Source organism: Miscanthus floridulus, chromosome 10, assembly GCF_019320115.1.
Source record: "Miscanthus floridulus cultivar M001 chromosome 10, ASM1932011v1, whole genome shotgun sequence".
In the NCBI taxonomy this organism is placed as follows: Eukaryota; Viridiplantae; Streptophyta; class Magnoliopsida; order Poales; family Poaceae; genus Miscanthus; species Miscanthus floridulus.
In genome coordinates this window covers 90,397,105-90,414,497 of record NC_089589.1, presented here as the reverse complement: position 1 = coordinate 90,414,497, position 17,393 = coordinate 90,397,105, and the positions used below count along the sequence as shown (strand labels likewise).

At 45.8% G+C, this 17,393-nt stretch overlaps 1 protein-coding gene across 1 annotated transcript; it reads right to left on the bottom strand.

The window, feature by feature from the left end:
- Window positions 1-1,442: 1,442 nt before the first annotated feature.
- Window positions 1,443-10,040, bottom strand: LOC136485073 (CBBY-like protein). Its single transcript, XM_066482021.1, has 8 exons — window positions 9,611-10,040; window positions 8,299-8,369; window positions 7,235-7,393; window positions 3,655-3,721; window positions 2,906-3,001; window positions 2,537-2,583; window positions 2,151-2,231; window positions 1,443-1,704 (listed from the first exon to the last, which is right to left on the bottom strand). Exons 1-8 carry the CDS (start codon window positions 9,908-9,910, stop codon window positions 1,599-1,601), a joined length of 927 nt encoding a protein of 308 aa, XP_066338118.1. The 5' UTR covers window positions 9,911-10,040; the 3' UTR covers window positions 1,443-1,598.
- Window positions 10,041-17,393: the final 7,353 nt, after the last annotated feature.

The following is a 17,393-nucleotide window of genomic DNA, read 5'->3' as shown; positions in this document are numbered from 1 at the left end:
CCATTCATGGCTCAGGCGCACGGACTCAACCTCTGCCTGGGCCCTTCAACCATCAAGGACTGAAAAGAACATCGATGTAATGTTCAGGGCGTCAATCATCGTGCGATTGGGGGATGGCGCATCAGCAAGGTTTTTGGACGGACTCTTGGCTCCCGGATGGTCCAATATCGTCGTTTGCGCCGAGTCGATCTGTTTCAGGCAATTGGGAAAAGACGCCGGAATCGCACGGTCAAGGAAGCGCTGGCCCAGCGATCCTGGGTGCGGGACATTACTGGAGCGCCGACGGCTCCGGTCCTCTGTGACTATGCGCTGCTCTAGGAAGAACTCGAACATGTCCATCTCCAACCCGCGGTACCGGATCGTTTTGTCTGGAAATGGACAGGTGATGGGAAATACTCGACTTCTTCGGCTAGATCTTTCTTCTTCGGAAGGACGTTGCTGGTCGGGGCCAAGCACCTATGGCACGCACACGCGCTGCCAAAGGTGAAGTTCTTCTGGGTTGGCCTCCATGGTCGCCTCTGGACTGCCGAGAGAAGGAAACGCCATGGGCTGCAGCAAGATGCGTCGTGCGCACTGTGCACTCAGGAAGACGAAACCACGGATCACCTCCTGTGTTCGTGCGTGTTCGCACGTGAAGTTTGGCACCGACTTCTCCACGACGTGGGAATGCAGACCCTGACGCCGGATCAGAACGCCAAACTCGACGACTGGTGGCAGCTGGCGCGGAAGACGCTGCCCAAAGAGCTTAGGCGGGCCTTAGACTCCGCGGTTCTCCTTTCACGACCGGAGACGGCTTTTTGCGTAGTGTTTTTTACCGGACACTTTCAAGAAGCTGTTTGGCGAGTGTCAGAGAGCGAGCACTCGGTAAATAAATAGCACTCGGCAAAATGGTGGTTTGCCGAATGCTGAACACTCGGCAAAGAATAACACTCGCAAATACCAGGTTTGCCGAGTGTCAAACAATAACACTCGGCAAAGGGCCGCCGCCGTTAGCGGCCGGTAGCTGCCGTTAATCCTTTGCCGAGTGTCTTTTTCTGACACTCGGCAAAGAGGCTTCTTTACCGAGTGTCATTTTTTTTTGACACTCGACAAACCATATTTTTTTTTTTACTTTTGACCTCCAAACTTTTTCTGCAATCATCAGACAATACCTGGTACCCATGTTCCAATGTGGCATATTTCTCGGAATTTTGATGGGGCCTCCAAGACACCATTGCAGCTTTTCCACCTCATTGTGGATGAGGCCGACGCCTGGATCACTGCCGGCTTCACTAGCCTCTCGTCGCTGGTGGCCGCACGCACCAACTAACGCTACGCGCGCTCGCCTTTTCTACTCTACGTCGCACCATTGTTCCTTTAGTTAGTACGACCGTGTAAGTGATCTGTGTTCGTGTTTACCCGCACGCTTGGTGGCAACTCGCCATCTAGTGCTGTTGGACGTGTACTCAGTTTCCAACTCCTCTTAATAAAACACGTGCTAAACACGTTCCCGAAAAAAAACAGTTACATGTATAACTTATTTTCGTTACTTTTTTACATTTGAATTCCTTTACGTGCATGTCACTTGCATTTACCCTCTTTCAGCTTACATATTATTTCTAGAGCAAGTTGGCACAGAAATCCAAATCGAAGCGCGTTTCTGGTGGGTCACCAATGCAATCGAACACAGCATCCGCTGTCTCAAAGTCCTCTTCTGCAGTGTAGCTGAAAACATATTTATGGTACATCTGATTACAAAATGAGCATCAAAACTGTAATCTGAACAATCAACAAAATGTGTCCTAAAAATATCGTAACAGAGAAGTAAAATAAAATTATAATTAAGATAAATATAAGATTTTTTTTCTGAAATAGAAAAATATAAGAATATAAAATTTGATAAATAAACTGACATGTGGATAATATTGATTCAAATATCAAGCACTTTACATCCATCAGATTAGATATCTAATGTGCAACACATTGCGTGCAAGAAAATTATGTCGATTACAACTCTAGTAGAGCATATTGTGTATACTACATAGGCTACGTGAATTTGGCATTTCATCTCATATACTAGTCAGATTAATACCTTTATTAGAAAGGTCTACCAATTGCTGTCAAGTTATAAACTATGCCTGTTGAAGTGTTTCAAAGAAGAAAATTTGTACCCGCTTTTTGTTACGATACACTTCATCCCGGCAGCTTTTGCCGCTGCGAGCCCTATAGTACTGTCTTCAACAACAACACAGCTGCATATAAAAAAAGCATGATTAGAAAAAAAAGATATCAAGGATTATGGAAACATCCTAACATTTGCTAATCATGTAGAATGCAATGATAGATTGAGTGAATTTAAGAAGTGCAGAAGTACGTTGACAAAGAATAATGCTGTTTGCCCTAGTAGCCTAACTAAACCAAGTTAATTATAAGCTGTCTATATATATATCAAAGCTAGCAACGCTAAAAAGTTACCACATTATTCCTTGCAATGATATTTGTGAAAGTAATAGATAGAATTTGTACAAAAAATTGTTTCAAACATATTATTCAGTACCTTTGTGGATCAACTCCGAGTGTAGTTGCTGCTAATATGTAGATTGCCTGAAAATAAGCATAAATAAACAATAATATTTGACAGATAAAGGGTTTTACCCAAGTGTAATACACAAATTGTGTGTTAGGTAAATAGCTACATGAGAAAAGGTTATATTTCTGTCATAAACAAATATAACTAATCTTGGGCTGCCATGTGCATAGCGTAATGTGGTACCATATCAAGGACCCTTTGGTGGCACCGAGCCTAAGCCACAAGATGTTATCATAGTCTTATTTAGATTTTTGCAAAAAATTATTTCAAGAAAATAACTCAACTGGGAAATATGAACTAATGCTTAGAGTTCATTAAACTGTGACATCAACTTACTGGGTCAGGTTTTTTGCGTGGAACCACATCTCCAGCAAATATGGTAATCTTTTCAGCTCTGTCAGGCCCCAATAAGTATGACACTATTGCTGAAACCTGTAATCAGGAAAAAACCAGCTATAATTTGCCCTGCTTTAATTCCATAAAATATGTTTGTTAATCATCGGTGATTGAATGTTAAGAGAATGTAAATCTTCATCTGGCGACCTAAAATAACTGACAAATAGTAAATCTTGGATGTTAGAAATGATAGTGACATCTTATAATGCTGCTTAATTTACATTAGACAGCTTATTTATTTTCTTATTAAATTTTTAACATTCAAGTTAGGAAAAATCAAATTATTTTTATATATCGGAGGGAAAAAACAAACATTATTAGAGAAAATATTTGATTTGAACCAAAATATTGGCAAAAGGCTTTTGCTAAGTAGGGATGACATATGGAAATTTAGTTTTACAGATCTAGTGCCAAGGAAAGGTAAGGATCTAGAATGAGAAGTACTGGGTTGAAAACATCAGCTAAATGTCAACACTTCCCTTTCATTGTTTGAATTTTGTTATTTCAGTTAGGTATCCTGCTGACAGATCAAATGAATTTGTCATAATTTCAAACATTTCACCAACCAATAATTTTCCGCGGGATAAAAGTTGACAAACTGTTGTTCCAGATGTGGAGATATCTATAGTAACTCTAACTGCATATAGATAGTAAAAGCACTTGCAGGTGGAAAATGCTTAATTACTTACAGCTCTCTCATTTGATGTACTGCACACTGCAACTTTAACTGCCTTTCCTAAAGCTTCATCGATTAACCTGTAAAGTTGAAAATTTTAATCTAGCAGGTATTCGACTAGCATAATGGTTTTAGCTGTTCTCATGAAGCTAGCTGGTCCAGATTTGGGTTTCATTTGCGTGTTTTTCTAGTGCATGCGCCTTGAACTTCAACAAAAGACATGAAGTTCTTAAGTTTGCAATTTCACTGATCCAAAGCAGTTTCACCTCATTTCTTATACTTTTGCCCTTATAGATTGAAAGTGTAATTAGGTTGTAAATCATTGAAGAGAGAAATAAAGTTTCCCAAAGTATAAATGCCTTGACCATACCATAGGGTTTTAACTTCCATATTCTTTTGGTCATGATCGTTCATAGTTGAATACAAAGTAAGATAAAAAAAAAACTATTTTACTATAACCAAAAGTCCACTTTGTGTGCTTGACCCCAAAAACATTTCAAGTCAATTTACTCCAAAGTATTCAGTTTGTTCAATCTATCCCCTAGTAAGATTTGTTTTACTGTACTATTTGAGTTTTAAGTTCGAATTTTATAAGGTGGTAGAGGAACATGATTTCTAGTATTAGAAAAAAAAAGAAATTTCCATGCATTTTTGTATCTCTTGACTTAGTATTAGAGATATGTATAGTCTAACACATGTATATCATGTTACTTGTATCTTGACTATATATATGAAAGTCACCCCCTAATTGGGTGTGAGGTGTTCCCCTAATTCTCTACATCTAATTCTCTACATGGTATCACGTGTCCGGGTTCCCTTCCGACTTCTTCCTCTGCCCTAACCGCGCCGCCGACTCTGCCTCTGTTATCCTAACCTCAGTGCCACGACTCCCCACAAACTTGCACCTCGCTCCACACCATGTGTCTTCATCGGTTATCCCACCTCTCACAAGGGTTACCGTTGTCTTGATCTATCCACTTAGTGGGTGATTATATCCCGCCATGTGGTCTTTGATGAGTCTGTATTTCCATTTGCCGCCACTCCGTTTGTGTTAGCTTCACTTGATATTCTTCTGCAAGATGTTACTTCGGTCGCTCCCTCTATTCTAGAGGTTGAGCAGCCGTTGCCCCAGGACCTCGACGATCCGGCTATCATCATGGCTGGCCCTGCTCGCCTCCCAGTACAGCCGGCTGGTCCTCCTGAGCAGCCGCCTAGTCCTGCCCCTGCTGCACCTCCGGGCGGGACTGGCCGGTTTGGCCTCACCTATGAGCGTCGGCCCCCTGCACCAACACCAGCACCGGCTGATAGGCGTTTCAGCGGCAAGGTGTTCCAGCGCCGGTCTGCTGAAGCTCGACCGTCCACCACCACAGTTGCGTCTACTCCTTCGACTGCTGCTGGTACGACCAGTGCGCCTGCTGGTGGCACGACCAATACGGCTGCTGGTGGCACGACCAGTGTGGCTGCTGCTCAGCCACCTGCACCACCACCCAGCAAGGCCTCCACTACCTCGTGTTGTGCACGGGCCTCAGCGTCCGGCTGTTGCTGCACGGACAGTTTCAGGGCTGCTGCAGCCCCCTGCACCTCCTCGCCGGCCTATGCAGGGGCCTGCACCGGCTCATCCCCTGCTCCATCTCATGATGACACGCACACAGACAGGTGCTGTGCCACCTGTCAACTACAAGGGCTTGTCTGCAACGTCGATCTCTCCGCTGCCCGCTAATTATCGTAGTGCGTTGGCAGATCCCAACTGGCGTGCTGCGATGGCAGATGAGTATCAGGCTCTTCTAGACAACAGCACATGGCGCCTCGTCCCTCGACCACCAGGTGCCAACATTGTGACAGGCAAGTGGCTCTTCAAGCACAAATATCATGCGGACAGGTCCCTTGCACGCCACAAAGCTCGCTGGGTTGTCTGTGGCTTCTCCCAACAGCATGGTGCCGACTATGATGAGACCTTCAGTCCGGTCGTCAAGCCCGCTACCATCCGGACTGTGCTCAGCATTGCTGCCTCACGCTCCTGGCCGATTCATCAGCTCGATGTGAAGAATGCTTTTCTTCATGGTGATCTTGAGGAGACAGCCTACGCACATCAGCCTGCTGGTTTCGTCGACCCGTCTACACCTGATTATGTTTGTCTGTTGCAGAAATCACTGTATGGCCTCAAGCAGGCTCCTCGTGCGTGGCATCAACGGTTTGACACCTACGTCTGCAAGCACGGTTTCACTGCGGCGAAGTCTGATGCTTCTCTGTTCATCTTAAAAGATGGAGTGGAGATGGCATACATGCTACTGTACGTCGACAACATCATCCTCATAGCATCCTCTTCGGATCTCCTGAGGCGCATCATCGCTCATCTCAGCTCTGAGTTCGCCATGACAGACCTTGGGGCCCTACACCACTTCCTCGGCATCTCCGTCACTCGGTCCTCTGACAGCCTCCACTTGTCCTAGAGACAGTATGCTATCGACCTTCTTCGGTGGGCTGGCATGGCCGAGTGTCACCCCACGGCGACACCGGTTGACTCCAAGTCCAAGCTGTCTGCCACCGATGGAGCTCCAGTTGCTAGCCCCTCCGACTACTGGAGTCTTGCTGGCGCCTTGCAGTATCTCACGCTGACTTGGCCGGACATTGCCTACGCCATTCAGCAAGTCGGCCTCTTCATGCACGACCCGCGGGAGCCGCATCTTGCTCTGATCAAACACATTATGCGCTATGTCAAGGGCACTCTCGACGCCGGTCTGCACCTCGGCATTGGCAGCGTGTCATCTATCACGGCATACTCCGATGCCGACTGGGCTGGATGTCCAGACTCTCGATGCTCTACATCAGGCTACTGCGTCTTCCTTGGAGACAACCTGGTTTCCTGGTGTGCAGAGGCGGAGTACCGAGCTGTTGCTCACGCAGTTGCTGAGTGTTGCTGGTTGCGCCAGCTGCTTGAGGAGCTTCATATCTCGATCCCTTCGGCGACCATTATCTATTGCGACAATGTCAGCGCGGTCTACATGACTGTCAATCCAGTTCATCATCGTCGCACGAAGCATATTAAGATTGACACTCATTTTGTTCGTGAGAAGGTGGCATTGGGGCTGTTTAGAGTGCTACATGTTCCTTCGGTTCATCAGTTCGCGGACATTATGACTAAGGGACTGCCTGTACAGTTGTTTAATGACTTTAGGTCCAGTCTTTGCGTCCAGTTCCCTCCCGCTGTGACTGCGGGCGGGTATTAGAGATATGTATAGTCTAACACATGTATATCATGTTACTTGTACCCCAAGTTGTATCTTGACTATATATATATATGAAAGTCACCCCCCCTAATTGGGTGTGAGGTGTTCCCCTAATTCTCTACATCTAATTCTCTACACTTAGTGCTGCATGTTACTAAACGAAATTTAAAAAAGTATTTGACATAAAGACTATCATTTTTGTTGTCACAAGTGACATAAACATTTTAATTCCCCCATTATGTTGCATGGCAGCATTTCAAATCACTTGTGTTCAAGCAGCAAGAAATATTTCTGAATGCCATAACTTATAGGTTCATTTAAACTACAGTTAAATTGTAAGGCCAACAAATTTATTGAAATATTGACCTTTGAACACCTGGACGGAGAGGAAGCAACTTTTTCTCAATTAGGGCCATGAATAATTCTGTTTTCCTCTTGTGAAGAGAAGAGATGAACTCCTTTCTTTCCTCATCAGTCTTTGGTGCTTTAGCTGGCCATCCTGTCTGGTTGAAGTAAGCTGTCATCCTGAAAACAAATACTTACAATTGAATAAAAGATCAATGACTAATACATTATAATTATTTCAAGTCTAGTAGACCTTGAAATATGAATAATTGTTTAGTTCGACGACACACTGGCCAATCAATCATCCTATATCCTATTTAAATATTTGTCTTTTGCAATTTAGTTTCTTCTTTTTAAAAGCAAAATATTTATTCACAGTTACAGATTGATGATTAAACTTTTGATATCAATTTTTTTATTAGGTCAATAAAAAGATAGAACAGATTTGTGTGTTTGTATGGAATTCTTTATTATTGTCGGTCACTGCTAAAAGTTTCGAACATGATGCGCATATTTTTTGGAGACACTTTCATAATATTTTAACAATTAATCAGCTACATTTTGCTCTTCTCATTTGATAATAAAAACATGGACTGAACAGTCCCTAGGAGCAATATTTCATTAAATTTACACTAGAGATGGAAAATCGTCAGAAATTTTTTGAAACCATGGACTGATTACTTATGCTAGTTGAGTATTTGTAATATTTAAAAATCCTGATAATCAATATACAAGTAATAAAACTGAATAAAGTGAAAATTCAAATGAAAAATTAATGTTCACATACACATCTGTTTATGTTTATGTGCCTAAGAGAATTTTCAAGGGATATGTGTCTCGTGCAGAGAGTTTATGTTTATGATTTTTCCATTCAAATTTACAAGTAGTTATTGTAGAGTTCTGTCATCTTACTAGATCATGCTTCTTATATGTGATAAAATAGATGCGAAGAAATGTTAAAAACCAAAGTAAAGTGCTATCCCCTTAATTTCTTAGTGTCACATTTAATGTAAATGTTTCTCGTGGACACTAAGATAATTTGAAAAGCTAAATGATAATATGAGATGAGTAAATAAAAGACTAACCTTTCCTTTCCACCACCTATCTTGAGCAATTCTCCATACAGTTCAACATCCCAGCTCACACCTAATTCCCTCTGTAAATATCAGCAAACTTGATCACACACACTTTGAAAGAACAAGAATCGGTAGATTTAGTTCTTTAATGGCATCTCTTAAATTTAATTCTTGTAATGCCATGGCATCTCTTAGATTTAATCAATGATCCACAAGAACGTGCATTAGTGTCCTTTATCCTTTAATATTGAGTACAGACTAAGCCTTCTCACTAGTCCACATTATCAGTCAATATAAGCCTTTTGATCATATCCATGTTTAAGTTTTGATGCAGGATACATCCATCCAAGCAGGCCCATGAAAGTGCAAACAATTGCTGCTTATTTATGCCATTCACCATTTTAATTAACCACTACGTCTCAATGACTTGTGCGAAATGATGATTTTTTTAACTGAAAACTCCAACTATGCATTATCTAATATGGCCCAATGCAAGTGCGTGAAGAAAATACATAAAGGAAAGGGGTACCTCCATGTAATGCATTTCTTAAATGCACAAACCGCTTAGGCAAAGGGCAATTTGCTATAAAATGTCCTCGATAAGCCAAGCATATCTCTCATTAGGGATGCAAGTGAGCTAGCCCATGAACCCATATAAGGCTTAAATTTTGTGGTTGCTGCAAGTGCCCAGTGGCAAAACTAAAAGGCAGAGATGGCTTTAATCTTTGCCTCATCTCCTTCGGTACAAGAAAAAAAAAATATTTCCCGTTAACTGAAACTGGGGGTTTTGTTCATCTTTTCTGGTTTTTCTCTGTTTCTTCTTATGTTTGTAATATAAATCTCTAGTTGTCCCTTTTTCATCATATAAAAATTTTAGTCGGTAAGGGAAACCCCTCTTTTTTATTAAGGGAAAAAACTTCTTTGCGATAAAAAAGCCCTCCTATTTTTAGTTAAAACAAAATTTGCTTCTCAGCATTAATGCGATTGTCAGCTTCCAAACGTTGCAGGTAAGACTAATTAACCCGAACCCTGCATTGTTGAAAGAACATGGACCCAGGTCCCATATTATACGAATATAAGTATACCATTATTTCAAAATTTCATCAGATGCACATTATTCCAAAGTCATGGTCTCAATCAGTCATTAGTGGTCAACTGCGCTGCAGGACAAATTTGTCAGAAGAAAACAAAGAATGGTCCGTGAGCCATCGGTTTAAATAACTAGGAGCATACGAACCACAGAAAAGATCAACGTCGGAGGTGCAGCCGCATCAGGAAAATGGAGATGAATTAACGGGAGTATCGATGGAAGGAACCGGACCTCGGCGAAGGTTTCGTTGAAGGAGATGCGGTGGCCATCCTTCTCGGTGTCCACAAGCACACCGTCGCAATCGAACAACAGCGCCGCCGGAAGGGCACCCGCCGTCGCGCCCCCATCGCCTGCCGCTGCCGCGCGCGCGACCGCTGCTCTCCGCCCACTCACGGTGCGGATGCAGCAGGCAACGCCACCTGGGACGAGCTGCTGACCGGCGGTGACTGGTACGGAGCGCGCGACAGAGAGATTGCTTGCCCGCAGCAGCGTGGATGATGCCGCGGCGGCGGCGGCTGCCGCCATTGACATGGTTTCTTCGAGCGAGAAAAGGTGGTGGGTAGATGGGTGGATATCGCGCGCTTGTGGGTTGTGGCTGAAGATGCGGGCGTGAGGATTTTAGGTGGGCAAGCACTGTTCATGTTTCGCCCTCTTCTTTCTGAAACTGCTTTTTTTCTTCTGTTGTTGTTCACCCTTTAATAACACGTCTCCTTGTGTGCTTTTTTTTTTCCATATATCTCTTGATGATGGTGCTGGATTGAAGAACAGCGTTCTTGCAATTGCTATGCATACTGCAGATTATCCCTCAGTCTTAGTCGTCCTTTTCTCTGTACATCGTTCATTCGCATAGTGGGTTTTGTTGAGGAAAAACATGCCGATTTAGTTATTAGCAGCAGGTTTTAAATTTCAGTGTTTGAACTCACTGGTTCTTCAGACAAGTGCGGCAGTATTGACCGAGCATGAACTCTCTCCATTCAAAATTATAAGGTTTTAGTTTCTTAGATAGATCGTTTTTATTATGTAAGCTCCGTATCTAAACAAACCAAAATGTCTTATAATTTAGAATAAAAAGAGTAGAAAGAATGAGTTTTTTTTATGAAGGGAAGATGACTTATATTAAATCTTGGCACAGAATATCCCAAATTACACATGAAAAAAATATGAAATAAAAAAATACATAATATTCTATCCAGATTATTCTATCGTCTTTTTCCCCAATGGTTTCTCTCGAACGCCGGAGCCGAAGTGCAGTCCTTATGCCAAATCCAACGACTAACCCCAAAATATTGGACACACCGCAAGATCCAACGCTTCGGAACTTGTCTAAAACGCATCTAAATCGTTGAAAGAAATATTGACAGTTGCATCATCAGGTACGACATAGGCTGCAAAATCATCACCTCAAGACCTTGAATTCTTCTTCGCGAGATGAGATCGTTGACCTACAGTCGCTGTCCTTGTAGGGGGCTCCCAGAAGCACCCCTCCCCTTGCAGATAAAGGCCATAAATTGGCCGTCTGCCAATGAAATCAGCGCCTACAACGGCGATCTCGTTGTGACAATCACCGAACCCGACCGAAAATCATATGATTTCACCAAAAGATTTATTTGGATCAAAACCTAAGCAATTGAAAAAAACTGCGGAAAGTTAAAGAGATCCCCTTCTTATCCCCAGCAAACGTGCCGGAGAGGGAGAAGGAGAGGGCCCCTAGGTGCGGCAGCGATGTGGAGTTGCGTGGTGGCGGTGACTTGCGAGACAGAGAGGACATGGCTTGCGAGACGGAAAGGCGTCTGCCGCGTCCTAGATAGAAACCATATATATATGGTAGAAAGAAATGAGTTAGTGTCCCTTTATAACATAGCTTTTAAACTGAGTGTTGTCGGTGCGGCTTGAAGGCTCTAGTTTGGTTTTGGTACTTTTGTGACAACTACTGGACTAATGCATTCAGTTGAGGTGATTGAGCTAGGTCCACACATGGAGTTGAGCAAGGCTAAGGATTTGGTGGAGGTAGATCATGGCCACATGAAGAAAGTGCTCAACCATGGAGAAGAGAAGGAGATGGAACTAGGAGCAAGCCCGAAGGCAAAGGTATATCAATAGGGCTTTATTTTTACTGGCCAAGGTGCAATAAAGTGCACAATCGGGTTTAACATAGATATATGTACTATTAAGAGGAACCTCTAAAACAATTGCAATTATCTAGTGCCACTAGGTGGTGACAATCATTGCATATGCATTAGACCTAGTGACACGATGAATTGCAAGTGAAAATATTTTGAAAATCCTTGGAAAAATACTAACTCAGTGCTTCAATGTTTGCGTTCTTGTTTGAACAAAGTTGGAGTTACGCTTGCGAGACGTGTGAAAGAAGCTGCTGATGGGGTGGTTTTCCACTCACTGGAGCTCTCCGGTGGGATCACCAGAGTGCCCACCGAAGAGAGACTCCAAGCATGGTAAACACAAAAGCCCTCACTGGAGAAGTCCGGTGTAAGCGCTGAAGTGCTCACCAGAGCTTCAGTCCAGAGAGCTTGTTTTCAGTGACTTTGGGCACTTGAAGATGTTGAGCAACAACAACCTAAACAACATCGACATGGAGATGACATGGTTGATGATGACATGAAAGATCAGGACGAGATGGGAATGGCAATGAGGATGTCAATGCACGTCATGCTTGGTGCAACGCATGGTTGCATGATAGATTACATCATAACAGTCATGGTATGAGAGGTAATAACTACCGTGGTAATAATGACCCTTTCACTAACACCAAGTTTAAAATGCTTCCTTGCTGGTTCTACTGATCCTAAGGCATATTTTGATTGGGAGCTTGTTGTTAAACAGAAATTTAATTCTCATCTAGTACCTAAAGAACATAGAGTTAGGCTTGCTACTAATGAGTTTATTGGTTTTGCTCTTTTCCGGTGGAATGATATTTGCAATGATAATAATGCCATCAATATACCTCAAAATTTGTTCCTCCATATTATCGGCGTAACCTGCAATTAAAACTATAACATTTAACTCAGGGTAGTAAAAGTGTTGAGGAATATTATTAGGAAATCATTATTGGTTTAGCACGTCGTAACATACATGTATATGATTTACATAAGCGCTTTAGATTTTTTTGGTGGTTTGCATCATGATATATAGGATCTTCTTGATTATAAAGATTGGACCAAATTTCCTTACCATATCATCTTGCTCTTAAATTCAGCTCAAAGGAAAGTATAAGGATGACAAAGGCTACCTCCACAACATCGTCCACACCTTCAAGACCAATCGAAGTGAGCAAATTGTCTAATTTGCTGGCACCAGCACTAGCAGCAATGAGAAAGAACTCACCTTTGACACCAATCTGCACAAATTGTCTGCCACTGATGCAAGGGCATGGGTCACATACATCATGAGGGATTGCCCCAACAAGCTTGCTTATATTGCTAATGATGATGGTGGGTATGTTAGTGCTAGAGATGAAGAAGATGAATATGTGTTTGCCGCTAACCATGATTGAGGTACTAAAACTAAGGATAGCACAGAAGAAGCAATTGATATCGCTGCATGCTCTGCAACCTACCAATCGATTATTGTCTAGCGTGTGTTGAGTGCAATGCCATAGTTTGTTCTAGATGTTTCTCCTCGCCAAGATTGTTGTGTTCATGCTACAATTGAGGTGGGAGCAGCAATAATTTGGTTAGTTCAGATCTGGTAAAAAACCTAGGGTTGACAACATGTGCTCATCAACATCCATACGATCTTCAATGGTTCAACAACAGTGGTATGGAAAAGGTAACACATTCAGCATGAGAGCATTTTTCCATCGGTTTGTACCATGGTTATGCTGATCTTGATGTAGTGCCTATGCAAGCTTGTTCACTATTTGTCAGGGTCATAACCCTGGGGTGTCTCAGGGCACCAATTAGTTAGCGAGCCGCATGGTCTACAACCCAGTAGCTAGCAAAGGCCCGAACGACCGAAGCCCAGCAAAAGCAGAGCAGAGCAGGCCAGGCGCTAAGGCTAGGAGCGCTCATGATCCCTTCCTCTAGCATTAGCCGCGCAATGCTCAAATATGCGACCTCTTCCTCGTCATGACCCCTAGGAGAGATAGGGAGAGGTCGAGCCCCGTGTGACGTGCCCGTTCTAACAAAGGTGAGCACACCGTGCTGACCCCGCAAGGACCGATATGACAGCAATCACCTCGGTCCGATTAGACGCCAACCCAGCATCATACCGCACTAACGAGACAACACCGCACAGCGGTGGCAATGGGTACAAAACCCACTGTCCGAATACAGACCGACAGGACGCGCATACAATCCCACCCACTACGGAATGGGATCCATGGCAAGGGTCTCGACCTAAAGACCTCCTCGACTGGCAGAGTGCCCTGACCCCAATGATCAGGGTTGTGCCTCTCAGCCCCATGAAGCGACTAGGTGTACAACGACCTAGGGCGGCTACCTACTTCTAGTACGACGCCTCGGGAAACCTAGAGACGACGGCAAAGACCATGACAGATGCTGTGTTGCACAGGACAGCTGACGAACCATCACCATGGCTCGAGAAACCCTCCTTCACTCCTCCGCCCGCAAGATCCCTTTTAGCATCGATTGCCAGAACGGATGATGGCCACCTCTGGCCACCGCAAACAATCCCCAGCGGGTCGCATGCTCAAGAACCTCACGGTCCTCTCCAAAACCTTCCCCTCTTTGAAACTCAATCTCCCAAAGAAGTCAGGGGTGGTTAAAGCAGAAAAAGAGCCTTTTATAAAGACCGGGGAAGACCGAGCAGCCTGGGACCCCCTCACCACGCGGCGAGCCTAGGGAGGTCCCAGCCCACACTAGACGTCCGCGAGAGGTTGGGAAAATCGAGATCTTCCTAAAGGCGGAGCCGCAACAGGGTCAACGAGATCACTCGGCTCAGCCTAGGTCACGAACTCCAAAACACGGCACACTGACATGGTAGGGCTCGGTGAGTGAATACCGCGTCGACATGGCATCATAACAGGATGAGGCACAAATGGCCACCTAATGCACTGAATGCACCAAGCCCGCAAGGGGTCGAGCGACGAATCTCGGGCAGGTCATGACCACCGACCCATGCTCTAACACACACACACACACGTATCAGCACTCTCCTGATCACTTCATGATCATGAAAACGCTCGGGGGCTACTGTCGGGGTCATAACCCCGAGGTGTCTTAGGGCACCGATTAGTTAGTGAGCCGCATGGTCCACAACCCAGCCGCTAGATAAGGCCCGAATGACCAAAGCCCAACAAAAGCAGAGTAGAGCAGGCCAGGGGCTAAGGTCGGGGGTGATCATGATCCCTTCCTCTAGCACTAGCCGCTTGATGCTCAAATATGCGACCTCTTCCCTATCATGACCCTTGGGAGAGACAGGGAGAGGTCGAGCCCCACACGACGTGCCCGTTCTGACGACGGCGATCACGCCGCGCTGACCCCGCAAGGACTGATATGACAGCAATCACCTCGGTCCGGTCAGACACTAACCCAGCATCATACCGCATCAACGAGACAACACCGCACAGCGGTGGCAATGGGTACGAAACTCACTGTCCGAATACATACCGACAAGACGTGCACATGATTCCACCCACTATGGGATGGGATCCATGGCAAGGGTCTCGACCTAAAGACCTCCCTGGCTGGCGAAGTGCCCCGACCCGAACGATCAGGGTCATGGCTCTCAGCCCCACAAAGCGACCAGGTGAACAACAACCCAGGGCAGCTACCTACTACGAGTATGATGCCCCAAGAAACCTGGAGACGATGGCGAAGACCATGACAGATGCCGCGTTGCATAGGACAACTAATGAACCATCACCGTGGCTACAGTGCTGCCACGGCCAGCATAGTAGCACCACGTCAGACCCTGCCACGACGTGGCCACAAGACCATGATGATAGCCGTGCCCAGGCGAGCATCAGAAGATGGCGTAGCTTGCAAGCCAAGTTAGCTAGGATCTCCCTCAGGCTCTCGACCCTTCGGTCGGGGAAACCTCCTCTTTGTAATGAGCCCTGGCCCTGAACTCTATATAAGGGCAGCCATGGCTTCCATCTATAGCAGTAGGGCTCCCTATAGCAGTAGGGCTCTTGGTGCTTCTCTTCAGGCTGCCCCTCATGTAGCATAGGTTCTACCACCTCTTTCACCATTCTTGCACCCTCTATTGTAAGAACTTCAGAGCATTCAAGCGAGGAACACGCACTCGATCTTCTCTGAGGCTGGACATAGGTCTCCGGCCTGAACAAATATAAATCCTCATGTCTATTGGATGCTACCATCATCTTCCTAGAGCAGTGCGGCAATCGTATAAATTTACTAGTCCGGTTTATGAAACACCGACAGTTGGCGCGCCAGGTAGGGGACAATCGTGCACTCTCGATTATTGAGGAAGGAAGCGATGGCTCCTCGCACCGCCGGTGGACTCGCTGGTGGAATGGCCCACGGCGGTCACATCCACCATGAAAACTATGGGTTCATCAACATCGATGGGCCAGCGCCCGCGCCCGCCATCAGTCACAGTCCAAACCTCTACCTTGGAAATCTGAGTTTCGTGGCCTGCGGTGGACACACTCCCAGAACTACCATTGGGGCTGCATATCGAAGATCACTGACTCAGAGGGGCCAGTACCCTCGCTCATTGCAAGCCATGGCCAAGTTTCCCCTCTGAGAAACTGAAGGACCATGGCTCACAACGAACTCGCCCGAGGAATGGTCATGACTGGCCACATCCTTCTGGGGAACCACGCGGTTAACCACACCAAAGGGCCGATGCCCATGTCCACCCTTGGCCATGGCCCAGACCTCCATCTTGGGAATCTGGGTCCCGTGGCCTATGGTAGGCGCACTCTTGGAACTACCTATGGGGGCTGCATCCTAGAGTTTACCTACGTAGGGGTCCCAGGGCCCTCTCTCATCACCAGCTATGGTTGAGACTTCCACCTAGGGAGCCAGACGGCCGTGGCTCATGGTGACCTCACCTGGGGAATGGTCCGTGATGGCCATGTCCTCTTAGGGAATTGTGAGATCGCCCGAACTAGCGAAACAACACCTGTCACCGGCTCATACCCGATCGGACCTGCCACGTGGTGGAATTGGACCCTATAGTAGAAACGCAGCCTAGACAATGGCTCCACCTATGGAACGATACGAGCCAGGGTGTGCACGAGCAACAAAATCATCCATCACCCCGCAGCATCATCGACACTAACCGAGTCGCTAGCCGACACCACTCCACGAAGGGTCAAACCCGGAGTCAGGATCCAATCTTGCACAGCGGGCAGACTGCGCCACTCATCCCTATGGGCCATCACATGTTGCATAGAGCCACGTGCCTCTGAGGAGGTGAGCTCCATGAGCACACCGCGTGCCGCTATCAGCGGATCAAACCGCGCTACAATCGAAGCCAACCTCCGCAGCGACAAGACACAACGGTCCTCCGCGGAAAGCGGCAGTCACAATCAGAGGCGAAGACATGGCGACAAAAGCATCATAGCACCAAAAGAACCCAGGCACCAGGACACATAGGTCACCCTGACCAAGAGCGATGATAGACGACACACGGAGAAGATATCCTAGGAAGATCGCGAGCCCACCAAAGGCGTCAAAATGGCAAAGGCAAGCCCGAGGCAGCCCAAGAGGACGACCCACGCTAGCCACGACCGCCTCAAGCAGCCGAGAAGCGCCCTCGCCAGCTCGCGGCTCAGGAACCGTGATGGATTCTCTACAAGCGAGCGCTCGGGAGCTCTCCTCAACGCGAGCAGCAACCGCGGGGCAAGCGCCTGCTCCCTAAACAAGCACCGGTGATATCAATCATGTCCTTCTCTTCATTATTTGAACACGTTCATATATGCATGTAGACACGATGACAAACCCAACCAGTCAGCACATAGTGCCGGATGAAGCTAGGAACAGAAGGCCCACGCATTTCGTCTCGGAGACATTTCATGTCACGACCCACTCAGTAAAGGCGGCCATGATATCGTGGCCCATGT

Coding starts and splice junctions, on each gene's coding strand:
- LOC136485073 (XM_066482021.1), bottom strand. CDS start 9,910: ATGTCAATGGCGGCAGCCGCCGCCGCCGCGGCATCATCCACGCTGCTG. Junction 3,722..7,234: donor CTCCGTCCAGGTGTTCAAAG/GTCAATATTTCA, acceptor TCAACTTTACAG/GTTAATCGATGAAGCTTTAG. Junction 2,232..2,536: donor CTCGGAGTTGATCCACAAAG/GTACTGAATAAT, acceptor TTTTATATGCAG/CTGTGTTGTTGTTGAAGACA.